Genomic DNA, 13,270 nt, shown 5'->3' on the forward strand with positions numbered 1-13,270 from the left:
AAATCAAGCTTGAATGGACCATTTGTCCGAGCAGCTCCTTCCACTCACTCATGACCATCTGAGTGAAAAAGTTTCCCTTCATGTTCCTCGTAAACTTCTCACCTTTCACCCTTAACCCATGACCTCTGGTTGTAGTCCCACCTAACCTCTGTGGAAGAAGCTTACTTCAATTTACTCTATCTATACCCCTCATAGTTTTGAATACCTCTATCAAATCTACTCTCAATCTTCTAAATTCTAAAGGATATGGTACTAACCTATTCAATCTTTCCTTATAACTCAGGTCCTGCAGACCTGGCACTTTGTTGTATCTTTCCTGTAGTTAGGTGACCAAAACTGCACACAATACTTCAAATTAGGTCTCAGCAGCATCTCATACAACTTCAACATAACATTTCCATTATTTAGTCAGCAGCAGTTAATTGCTGGTGGAAACAATAACAGTGTTGTTTGTGAATTGCTGGAAATATGTTCATATTTATTGTATATTTGATATGTCAATAAATTAATTGTATTCTAGTTTCTTCATGTTAACTTTGTGTTTTTCACTCACAACTCTCTTGTGCTTAAAATCTAATGCACCATCTCTCTTTTGAAGGATATTGTGCAACAATAGATAAGGTTAGAAGTTCTGTGGAAGAAACACTGAAAGTTTAAAGGATCTGAAGACTGTCAAGATTATAATTTTTAATTAAATAAAGAATGCAAATGAGCATAATAGGAATGAACATGAATCCATGTTACAGTAAAACAAAAGAGATGGTGTAATTATCTTTGCAATGCAGTGAAGCAAATTATTAAAATTATGATTTCTATTAGATGTATGATTTGATATCCATGCATCCAATTTCACGATTCAAGATTGTTTATTTTCATTCTTCAATACATGAGAATAAAGATCAAAATTACTGATACTCTGGGTCCAGTACAGCATAAAAAAATAATAAGAATAACATAATTTTTTAAAAACACAGAAAAATCTTCTCTCCCTCCCCTCCCCTATCCCTTCTCCCCCTCTCTCCCTCCCCCTCTCTCCCTCTCCCCCTCCCCCTCTCCCCCTCTCTCCCTCTCTCCCCCTCTCCTCCCCTCTCTCTCTCTCCCTCCCCCTCTCTCTCTCCTCCTCCCCCCTCTCTCCCTCTCCCCCTCTCTCCCTCTCTCCCCCTCTCCTCCCCTCTCTCTCTCTCCCTCCCCCTCTCTCTCTCCTCCTCCCCCTCTCTCCCTCTCCCCCTCTCTCCCCTCTCCTCCCCTCTCTTTCTCCCTCTCTCCCTCTCTCATATATATATATATATATATATATATATATATATATATATATATATAAAATATATGTATATATTATCCAATGAACACATAACTGTATGAATATGGCTGAAGGAGCTGCCAGAAGGATATTCAATGATCTCCAGCCGCCGCCTGAGGGGCTCCACACCGGACTTGCTGTCTGGGTTTCTCCTGTAGCCTTCGTCTCTTCCGAGACTGCCCACAAGGTAGTGGGGCTGTTTACCCATATCTGGGGATATAAAAGATCAGCTTCTATGCATAGTCCAATTGTATGTACATGAAGGTGTAGGAGTATCTGTACACAACTGACAAGAAATGATAAAGTGACTTGTGGGAAGAGGAACTCTACTAAGTTGCAGCAAGGCATATGATTGACCGTCGGTGTAGGTATGAGGTGCGGAGTGTGTGATTTGAGGTGCCTGGAGGGAGAAATCAAAGGTGCTGAGGGGCTGTGGACAGGAATAGCTGATGTGTACTGGTGGTGGGTGGAGCGGGTTAATGGGCATGGCGGTGTTGATCAGCTTGACAGTTTGAGCTTTAATTTGGGTTTTATATGAAATTTATGAATTAAAAAATTTTAACTATAGATATAAAAAGTAATCACAGCTGAGATATCTATGAGTCCTGAATGTCTTGAAAGAAGCCAGACAGGGGGGGAAAAAAGCCACCTCAGAGGTCTAATTGGGAAAGTGAAAATACTTCTCGCAGAGGTGGAGAGCCAATCTCAAATGCTGTAAAGATTAATGCTTTTGAGGGAAAAGAAAATGCAATATAATGATTTGGAGTATTATGAAAGAATAAAATTTTATTGATAGTTTCCATATGGGATTTTGCACTAGAATAATCTTAACATGAAAATGTATGGTAGAATAACAAAGTGTGAAGAATATGAATATTACAAGTGAAAATGGACTTTGGAAAGAAGCAGAGAAGATTTCAGTTTGCTTTGGTGAGATTGAACCTCAAAGGCAACTGTGAAGGAAATATTATCTCAATGGGGATATTTTCATATTATCTGGATTGTGAGCATATACTGCATATAGCAAATTATTGATTAAAGCTATTCTAATTACATAATTAAAATGCAGTCTTAATTAATTAGCCATATACAACATGTTGATAGGCATGCCATGTAAAGTTAATTCATCTTTGGACCTGTGAAGGTTAATGGATGGGAAACTGCAGTTGCAGGTCTAACAGCCAGAACCTACTCAGTTGAAAATAGGGGCTTCTACCAGTAATAATGAGCGATGATGCCTAAATAAGTAATGTGTGATACACTTGACAAAGTCGATGCATTGCCAATTTGACACAGTACTGTATGTACCCTGGAAGTTGAAATGGAATGCATTCTTAAGATGAAGTGGGGTAAGATTTTTGATTTGCCAAGGTATTTCAAACTATTTTAGTCATGTATAATGCTTTTTTTTATTTGCAGACAGTATTATTGCACATTTTTATTATTTTCTAAATAGTGAAATATTCATTGGTTCTGGAAACAAGGAGGTTGAATTGGTTGAGGGGTTACATTTTCTCTGAAGCACGACCTACAATGGTAGAGCATCATCACTGACTATGGAAGCATTGACTGGGGACAGTAATTACAATGTGACAAGGTTGAAGAAGGAATTTCCAGCAGAAACATGAAATTTTAAGTAAATGGTGACAGCAGGAGGTTTGTTCAGGAGTGACATTTCTAATATATTTCAGAAGTAATCCATATTTAGCCATATAACATTATAGGCTTTATCAAGGCATACACATAGAAAATGGCAGATTTCTCATATCTACAGATGTCACAGATAAGCTAATCATCACTTCTTGCAGTGGGAAATATTATAGGCGAGAAATCATACGAAACAACAATTAAGCTGGATTGAGTAATCTATTGGAAACCACACTGAATGCAGAGTTTCATTTCAATAGCCCTGGAAAATATTAATGTAACATTCTTTCTTCTCTATTTGTACTGGGGTTGTCTTTTGTTAGCTATATCACTGGGCAAGAAGTACCCAATACGTCCGCTGTAAAGCAGCTTCAATAAACTCCTAAAGAGCAAGAGATTCTTCTGTACCGGTGAAGTTGCCCTGCAATATTTCATGTAAATGAAGAAGACTTTTGCATAGAAAGCCTATCTCCTGTTCCGGCTATCTAAGTAGTGAGCAGAACTATCATTTAACTAGGGAGTGTTGTTGTGGAGAAAGCAGAAGAAACTCAGTGTTGGGGAGACATTATTCATAGAGTTAGATCAAGGCATTAAGAGCTGGCACTGAGTCACAATCGGCCACTCTACAAACTTTGAAAAGTGATTATTTTCCCAGTGAAATGTTATTGTATAGTAGACGCAAAGATAGTTCTGTGAGGTAGAATATCAATGCCCAAATATAATAGAGTAAAAAAACAGCTATGATCAAAGTGAAATCAATTATAAATCAGGAGGAATAGAATCTTTGCTGCCAATGAAAGTGGGCATTGGTAAGCAGGAATGCAAGTTCAAAGTCTGAACAAGTAGCTGGCAGTAGAAATGTGCTACCATACCAGAAAGTTATTTGCATAAAGCATCACTCAGTGGGAAGGCACTTCAAGAGCAAACAGAGCATTAGACAAAACATCAGACAAGACGATGGGCTAGCGTTGGCAGTCAGGGTAGGTCCTTCAAAGGAACCTGGACTCCAACAGTGAGCTATGAGTGGTGGCAGGATCTTGAACATACACAGGAGAAGTTATGCACCCAAAGCACCTTTGAAGGAGTTTGCTGTCAGCGGAATCAGAAATCATCCACTTAGTGTGGAGAAATGCATAAAGCTGTAAAAGCAGGCAGTTCTTAGCAAGATGGAGTTTATTGAAACGTGTAGGATAATGACTATTTCCAAGTATAGAATGTTAATTTTGACTGCTGATGGAGTTCCCATACTTACTGCTAAGTAAACTGGTCGTGTTGCATGTTCAGTACAGACCTACTAGCAGTTGCAGGTAAAAGCCGGATTATTATGTAATCCTCCAGTGATGCAACCCTCCTCCTCCGCACCCACGTACTCCCACCATGGTAGGGAAATAACTCCAGAACAAATCCTGCATGAATTTAACAGAAGTGATGGCTCATTTTCCTCAGGAATTAAAGGGCTACTACCTGAATAGACTGTTAAAATAAATATTGAGCTGATAAATAAGTTTTTTTATTCAAACAAATAAACAGAACAATAGTCCTTCCAAAGCAGTTCTTCAAAGAAATAAAAAGGCTGTAAAAATGCAGGATGCACTGACCAGGAGTGTGATTGCAATGTTTGAAGAAGGTGAATATGTTTGAAAAGTAAGAGGCTGAAAAAAGATAACAGCTGGTGCAGCTGGAAGACTGACAGAGCAGCCTTGATGATCCAAGTGACCTCATTCTGTTCCTTTGATTAACTAACCGAGTTAATAATTAAGCCTTACGACCCATTTTAAACAAAAGATTGAATTTGGGTCCATTTATAAGATGAAGTCGGTGTAGTGCTCCAAATCAAAGGGAAGCTTCTTCATTAAAATCTCCTTTATGTATGAGAGAGCGCAATTATTTTGGCAGCATCATTTTTGGAATTGTCACAGAACAGTATTTATTAAGAGATGTGCATTGCTCTCTTAATTTAACATATAATCCACATCACTTGTACTGTCACACCTCGTTGCCAGTATTTTAAGTGTCTGTTATCAAATGCCTGCAAGAAAATGAATCTCAAGTGGTATATGGTGACTTCGATAATAAATTTGCTTTGAACCTTTAAGCTTTGAAGTAAAAACTTTACTTCACCAATGCTCCCCCCAATTCCTTTCATATATTTCTGCACCCCATGTTCATTCCATCCCCTTAAGCTGCAGTATCACAGACTCTCCACTATCCCTTCCAATCTGTTTGTGCAGGTATCCCAACCTTCTTTACCCAACTGCTCCCTCACAATACGCAGCTGGTCTCGCAGTTCACCCCACCACTCCTGATGAAGGGTTTCATCCCAAAATATCGACTGCCTACTCCCTTCTATAGATGCTGCATGGCCAGCAGAGTTTCTCCAGTATTTTATGTGTATTACTCAAAACTTCCAACATTTGCTGAATCTAAATATGTGTTTACCATATCCCTTGTGTTGGTCCAATCCTTTCACCTCTTCCCATGATCCAACTCTTACACCTACACTCAATGACTGTCCTACTTCATTACCATTGGTGCCAGTGAGCCCCATCCAAAAACCCTTTCCACCTACACATCCCCATTGCAAGCGAAGGCCAAATTGGACCAGTCTGGGGATGAAGGACCAGACAGTGTATTTTTTTAGTGCGAACCATTCCAGATCTTGAACTTGCTCTGAACTGAACACAATGAACATTTCAGCACACTCTTTAAGTAGAGTTGGATTTGTATGCCAGGATTTCTTTAAAAAAACTGATGACCCATATGTTTTAATGAAGTCAGATTTCCAGCATCTTGTCCAGCAATCTTATTTTTACAATCAGGAAATTGGTGGTGTATAAATGCAATTGAAGGTATCAAATGATTGCTGCTGGGAGAAAGTAGATGATACCATCCACTGGAGATGGAAATACTCCAAGAATATCTTGATACTATTTTTGTTTATCAGTATAAAGGAAACAAACTTTGTCATTCAATCAAGTTTGTAGATTAAGATAAAATTTTAGCAGATAACTTGTTATTTCCAGCAGGTGGAATTCCTTTAAAATCTCACATCCATTTTTTGTACCTCAATGACCAGCATTATTTTGGAATCAAAAGATAAATTATTATTGTGGTATGTTGCTAACTTGGATAAAAATATAGTGGAGCCTGCATAATAGTACAAAACGAAGCCAACAATTTTCACCCTGAAAATTGTGCACCATATTCAAATCAAAAGTCAGTGACTTCCCTCATTAGGATCTTGTTTTTTTGTTTGCTTCCTCTCTTAGCATCCACTTTAAAGTTTTCCACACTGAAGCTGTCCATGATGTTCTGAAGGTTTGGGATGGACCGCTGGAGAGTGGCATTCTTCTGCGGGAGATGAGTGGATCCGCAATGCCTCCAGACATCCAAAGCACGTTCAATTCCATCACGCTGCAGTTTGACACAGACTTCTTCACCAGCAAGCAGGGCTTTTCCATTGCTTTTCAAGGTATGTGAGAATTAGAATGAAGTTATCAATCTAAGCTGCTGTATGACTTTATGACCATCAGTGTCCCCAGTGGTGGATACTTACTGACCGGTACACCACTGGTGTTTATGACAGCAATGAAGGCCCCCTATCTTTGGTGTCTAGGGCTTCCTGCATCATGTCAGTTGCTTCCTCTTGATTTTCACTACTGTCAGTCATCCAAGTCCTGATCGAGACTCAGGAATACTGTTGCATTCAGTTGTACTGTCTTCATTGCAGTTTCTGTAACAATTTTATTTTACCTGCCAGAGTTGTTAGTTCTGAGCTGAATCCCCCGAACCTGGAGGACTCTCAGTCTGGCTTCTGCCCTTTGACCTGTTTGGCATGGATGACCCTAACAAGACTCGAAGCCTAAATCTCTGAATCCAGCCAACACAGCTCTATAGGTCATTGAGGTACACAATCCTCCAAATCCAATGACAAGGTTGTGGTCCTCTTGTCAACAGTGTTTACTTTATTTTAAATGTATTAATCTCTCTAGTTATGTACACCATGGTTGAGAGGCAGCATTTCTTTTGTGTTCCTAAGCTGTTCTTGGGAAGGTACTGGTGAGCTGCCTTTTGAACTATTTCAAAACTTTTATTCCTCCAATGGCTTTGAGGTAGGATCCTCCAAGATTTAGATCTATTTGGTGCCAGTGAATTTAAGGCTACCTCTCTTTGAAGTGGTGGTCGTCCGCCGTGTCCATCAATGACAGGAAACCTGTGTGGGTGAGTTTTTAAAATGGAAGAACTGTTTCACTGTGGCAATGCCACTCTCTCAACCTCAGAAGTCCTGGTCCAGTGGTATGAACAAAGGTTACAAGCCAGGATCTTCCTCGGTTGCAGAGGATAACCATGATGTCTTCTGTGCCTGGTCATGACCTCCTTTCTCCATGCCTTCAGAGCCATTGAATCTCACTGTAGATCTCATCCACCAAGTCTGCTGGAGATAACTTCACATGCTAGTACAGGCATGTCTCTATCTCACCAGGGTATGATGCCCACCAGCTACCCCCACCTGGTTTAGCCCGCCTGTCAAACGGTGTACTAGGGTGTGGTTGCTGTCACATGCAAACAACTCCTTGAAGCTACAGTTGAGAACTGAGCATCTGGTCAGTGAAGTACATCCTGTCAAAACATTGATTCCCATCTTGTTGACTGACTATATTTGGAATTTCTTTGCACTGCTAACATACAAATCTGAATCTTGAAGATATTTAAGATGTCTTTTTGAATGTTCTCTTTGATTTTTGTTTTACATTAATAAGCCTGATGAAGGCAGTGATGGTACTGTGATCAAGTTTGCAGATGATACAAAGAGAGGTAAAGGGACAGGTAGAGTTGGCGGAGGGAAGAAGTCTACACGACAGACTTGAGCAGGTTATGAAAATGGGCAAAGTGGTGGTAGATGGAATGCAGTAAGGTGAAGTGTGGACTTTACAGTTAGGTAGAAAGTGTTGTTGTGGAGAGAGCAGAAGGACTCAGCGTTGAGGAGACATTCTTCATAGAATTAGATCAAAGCGTTAAGAGCTGGCACTGAGTCACAATCAGCCACTCTACAAAATTTGAGAAGTGATTATTTTCCAAATAAAATGTTATTATATAGTAGACACAAAGATAGTTCTGTGAGGTAGAACGTCTGGGCCCAAATATAATAGAGTGTAAAATGTGAAATCAATTATAAGTTAGGAGGAATGGAATCTTTGCTGCCAATAAAAGAAGTAAAGATGGGCATTGGTAAGCAGGAATGGAAGTTCATAGTCTGAACGAGTAGCTGACAGTAGAAATGTGCTACCATACCAGAAAATTATTTGCATAAAGCATCACCCAGTGGGAAGGCTCTGCAAGAGCAAATGGAGCCCTAGCCAAGACATCAGACAAGACTAGATGGACTTACACAGATTGGGAGAGAGAATAAACGTGAGATTTATAAATGGGGATAAGATACAGAAATCAGAGATACAAAGGGATTTGGAAGTCATAATTCAGGATTCCCTTAAGGTTAATTTGTAGGTTGACAAATGACAAAGCAGATAATGGGTTTATTCTTTTTTATGGTGGGAATATATTCTCCATTAAAGTATAAAATAAAGGTCTTAGCGGCAATGTAGAAAACATAAACATATTTGTATAATATGAAATACTGTATGTGATTTTGATTTTAACACAGTCTTGAAAACCGAATGATGAATTTGTGACCTTAAATTAGTAAACATTGGGTTGAATTGCAATCTCTCAGAACTGAGGAACAGAAGCAATTTGGGAATCAAAGTTTATGATCAAGACAGCTCATTTTGTCAAATTTCACAGTAATTTCAAATCTCAGTTAATCTTCATTACAGTAATACTCATTAACAAAATGGGAAAATGATTGGATGTGAAATCTTTATTCAGTTTGTGTCAGCAGGTTGGGTGAATGGTAAACTGCTAATGCTGCTCTGTTCAAGTTTGAAACAAAATCTGCTAAAATGCTTACTGGTCAACCATTGTTTTTTACTTTATGGAGCATTGAAAGAATCAGACATAGACAGAGGTATTTATTATTTGGTTTCAATATTGTTTCAAAATGGAAGTTTTTGTTTTACAGTGATGTGTCTCCCTTCGAGCCAGACTGTAAACTTAGAATCTTTCATTGCTCCATACGTCAACTGTGATGTTATCAATTGCATGCTTTTTTTTCCAATTTGGTGACCATGTCCTAGAGATACCTGTGTCCTTAATACATGTGAGATCTTGAATCATTTGTGTCCCCCGGTATTCAGTTCTCAAATTGTTCAGAGTTATAGGAAATTCCGAGGCTTAAGCCTACCTCAGTACCCTTAACCTTGCGCAATCCATTCCTCTATTCTTGGGTCGCCCCCCCCCCCCCAAACTTCGGGGTTCCATACTTTCTAGATTACTGCAGCTGTTCCAACAACATGAGGCGGCACAATAGAGTAGCAATTACAGCACTAGCAGCCTGGGTTCAGTTCTCGTCACTGCCCATAAGGAGCTTGTATATTCTCCTTATGACTGCTGGGTTTCCTCTGGGTTCTCCAGTTTCCTCCCACGTTCCAAAGATGTATGCATTATTAGGTTAATTGGTTACAAAGGTGTATTAGGGCAGCATGCATTTCCTGAACCAATCATTCCTCCATATTCATTGAAGTATTTCTCGCATCCTTACATATATTGTGTTTATCTAGGCAAATATATTATATTGTATTTCAAACTATGACTTGTTCTCTCATGGCTTCCTCAGTCATTAGTACCTACAGCACTAAGCTTTGCATGTGCACAAAGAATGTTCTTTGACAGCTGCCAAATCCAAGAAAATGCCGAGACAAGAAATAAACTGCAGATGTTGAAACCGAGAGCAACAGACAAGCTTCTGCAGGAATTCAATGGATTAGGCAGTATCTGTGGCGAGAAAGAGACACCTAATGTTTTGAGTCAAAATCTTTCATCTGAACTTGTCTTTCACCAATACAGATAAAGGCTCTTGACCTGAAATGTTGACTGTCTATTTACCTCCACAATATAAACTGAGTTTCTCTAACATATATTTTGCTCTGAATACCAGTCTCACTGGGTCAGCTCGTTCTTTACAAATCCTCAACTGACCATTTATCAGCAGTTCAGGCTATAGTGATTTAAGAAATCAGTCAATCATTAATTTCTCAAGAGCAATCAATTTTAGATTTCCCAGCCAATACTACTTATGATTTTCTTCTTGAAATGCAAGCTTTAGCGTCGCGACTACATACGCAAGTAGCCACTTGCTGCTCACCAACTATGTCTAAAATTAAAATTCAAAATGCAGACTTTCTGAAGTGGAGTTGCAATGAATATATGATTATTATTTTATTCAGTGTTTTGCAAGTCCTCATGGAAGAACTGATAATTATGGTAATGTCCTTGTGCTTGAGCTGGATAACCTAATTTTACAGTGTAGCAATAATTTAATATTCTGAGAAATATTAACTTGCTAGTGCAGTGGATTAGAATATAGGTAGGTGGAATGCATTAACAAATACTTGCGTTTGTCAGAAGTACTTAATTTATATGATTACCAAAAGAATAAATTAATTACTGCACTTTCAAAGAAAGCTTTTTTTTTCCTATTTGTATCTGAACCTGTAGTTAGAATCTATATAATTATTTAAAAGTTGTAGCTCATGCCCGGGCACAGAAAGGATTATGAAATCAAAAGAATGACAGAAAATTTAAGAGGATTTAATTTTCCTCACCTATTCTATTACAGATTTCATTCAGCACAATTGTGTCTATTCATTTCAACCTGAATTTGCCTAAGTAAGTCACAAGGGAAATACAAAATGAATAACTTTTAAATTGAAACATGAGAAATGAAATACAGTTTAATCTGAATTGATGCACCTTTTTATGAAAGAGCACATATCTGTATTCCAGGGATTCACTGATGCTGAAAGAACGTCCCATTTTTGAGTATATCGAAAGAGAGTATTGTGATATTGTAAAAGGTGCTCCATTCTGCCATTTGAGAGCACAGTGCACCTTTCTGTTTCTTTGGAGCTGAAGTATTACTTTTGCAGCAGCAATATCTATAATCAAGGGAGTCTGCTTGGCAAAAATGATTTTTTACTGAGGTATCACCCACAATAGAAGGTCCAATAAAGCACAGATCAGGGCGGGGAAGTTCTTTCATCTCGCTTGTTTTCTTTATGCTACACAAAGGAATATATTCACAGACCTTTTGTGCATAAGTGACCAAGATCATTGGGATTGTTCGGATCCTCTGAGCATATAAATTGCTAACACACAAAGGTAGCTATAGTTCTGCAGAGACAGCAAACAGGGTATGATGCATATTTTGACCATGTGTAAAATGAATTTGCTGGTAAATGGGAGTAGAGCAGATGGAAAATAGATGGCCAGCATGAATGGGCCTGTTTCGGTTTTGTAGGGCTCTATGACAGCGTTTTGCAGGATGAGGTTCTGTAAGACTAAGTTTCTCTGCCAGTTAAAGTAGATTAACCTTTGTTTCTTCGTTTGTCATGTGCCATGTCATATGATGTAGGCAATCATGATTGTTCTTACCAAATTTTTCTACAGAAGTGGCTCACCATTGAATTGACATTATTTCATACATCCTTCACATACATGAGGAGTAAAAATTTTCACATTATGTTTCTGTCTGAATGTGCAATGTCTAAATTATAGTAATTTGTAATAAATAGTATGTACAGTAAGATGTACAACAGAACTGTTAATATAGCTTAGAAATACAATTGTGCCAGTGTGAATTAATCAGTCTGATGGCCTGGTGGAAGAAGCTGTCCCAGAGCCTGTTGGTCCTGGCTTTAATGCTGCAGTACCATTTCCTGATTGGCAGTAGCTGGAACAGTTTGTGGTCGGGGTGACTTGAGTCCCCAGTGATTCTTTGGGCCCTTTTTATGCACCTGTTGCTGCAGAAGTCCTGAGGAGTGGGAAGTTCACATCCACAGCTGCATTGGACCGTCCGCACCACTCTCTGCAGAGCCCTGTGTTTGAGGGAAGTACAGATCCCATACCAGGCAGTGATACAGCCAGTCAGGATGCTCTCAATTGTGCCCCTGTAGGATTTGCATCTGGGGACTCATGCTGAACTTCTTCAACCGTCTGAGGTGAAAGAGACTCTGTTGTGTTTTTTTCACCACACAGCCGGTATGTACAGACCAAGTTAGGTCCTCAGCAATGTGTATACCAAGGAACTTAAAGCTGTTCATCCTCACAACCCCAGATCCATTGACGTCAATAGGGGTAAACCTGTCTCTATTCCTCCTGTAGTCCACAACCAGCTCCTTTGTTTTTATGACATTGAGGGAGAGGTTGTTTTCTTGACGTAACGGTATCAGGGTGATGACTTCTTCTCTGAAGGCTGCCTAGTTATTATTTGAGATTAGGCCAATCAATGTAGCAACATCTGCAAATTTAGTTAGCAGATTGGAGCGGTGTGGCGACACAGTCATGGGTGTACAGAGAGTAAAGGAGGGGGCTTAAAACACAGATGAGGGGGAGCCTCCTGTGTTGAGGGGCAGAGGTGAGGGAGGCCACTCTTACCACCTGTCGGCGATCTGACAGGAAGTCCAGGATCTAGCTGCACAAGGCAGGGCGAAAGCTGAGGTCTCTGAGCTTCTTGTCGAGTCTGGAGGGATCTGTGGTGTTGAATGCGGAACTGTAGTCCACGAACAGCATTCTCGCATGTATCCCTTCTCTCCAGGTGCATTAGGACTGTGCGTAGAGCTGTGGCAGTGTCTTTACTAGATGGGTGACCCCCAACCATTACCAATACTTCTCAGATTGTCTACCTGGCGTCAGTAGTTGCATAGCTTAGATTTGTGATATGCACCAGTTGCTTATACAACCATCCACCACCTACTCCCATGGCTCTGATCAGGGGACTAAGCAGGGGCTCCACCTTGCCCAATGGTGACTTGCAGGCTAGCAGAGCTTTACACCTCCTTTGGTAAAGACGTATCTCCATCCTGCCACCCAAGACCAATCTTACTTGGATTAAAATATGATGCATGTATCCGCAGGTAGAAGATCTTTTGAGTCCCACTCCATCTGACTAAAGGCTGATCATCTTCCAAACAAACCTCTCACTCAACCTTAACCTCAATGCCTCACTGCAAACTTCTTACCCATGCAAACGCCTGCAGCAAAAATCTGCTGCGCACACATCACAAAGCATTGTCCTTGCAGAGTATTATTTCAATGGACTGAACTCAGAACTTGTTTAGGATACCTGAGGGACTTCAGTTGAGTATGTCTCCAGAGACCAATTTCTCGGCACATGTCTCTGCATCATTAGGAGACGTTAGAGTGTGC

The 13,270-nt window shown here is 39.8% G+C and overlaps 1 protein-coding gene across 1 annotated transcript in view; it reads left to right on the plus strand.

The window, feature by feature from the left end:
• The window catches only part of LOC132383331 (CUB and sushi domain-containing protein 1-like), a 474,994-nt gene that overhangs the window by 137,405 nt on the left and 324,319 nt on the right, over positions 1-13,270 (plus strand). The window contains exon 13 of the mRNA XM_059954233.1: positions 6,217-6,419. Coding sequence (XP_059810216.1) covers positions 6,217-6,419 — 203 coding nt within the window. The remainder of the gene's footprint in view (positions 1-6,216; positions 6,420-13,270) is intronic.

The sequence above is a fragment of the Hypanus sabinus genome, chromosome 30 (assembly GCF_030144855.1).
Source record: "Hypanus sabinus isolate sHypSab1 chromosome 30, sHypSab1.hap1, whole genome shotgun sequence".
Lineage (NCBI taxonomy): Eukaryota > Metazoa > Chordata > Chondrichthyes > Myliobatiformes > Dasyatidae > Hypanus > Hypanus sabinus.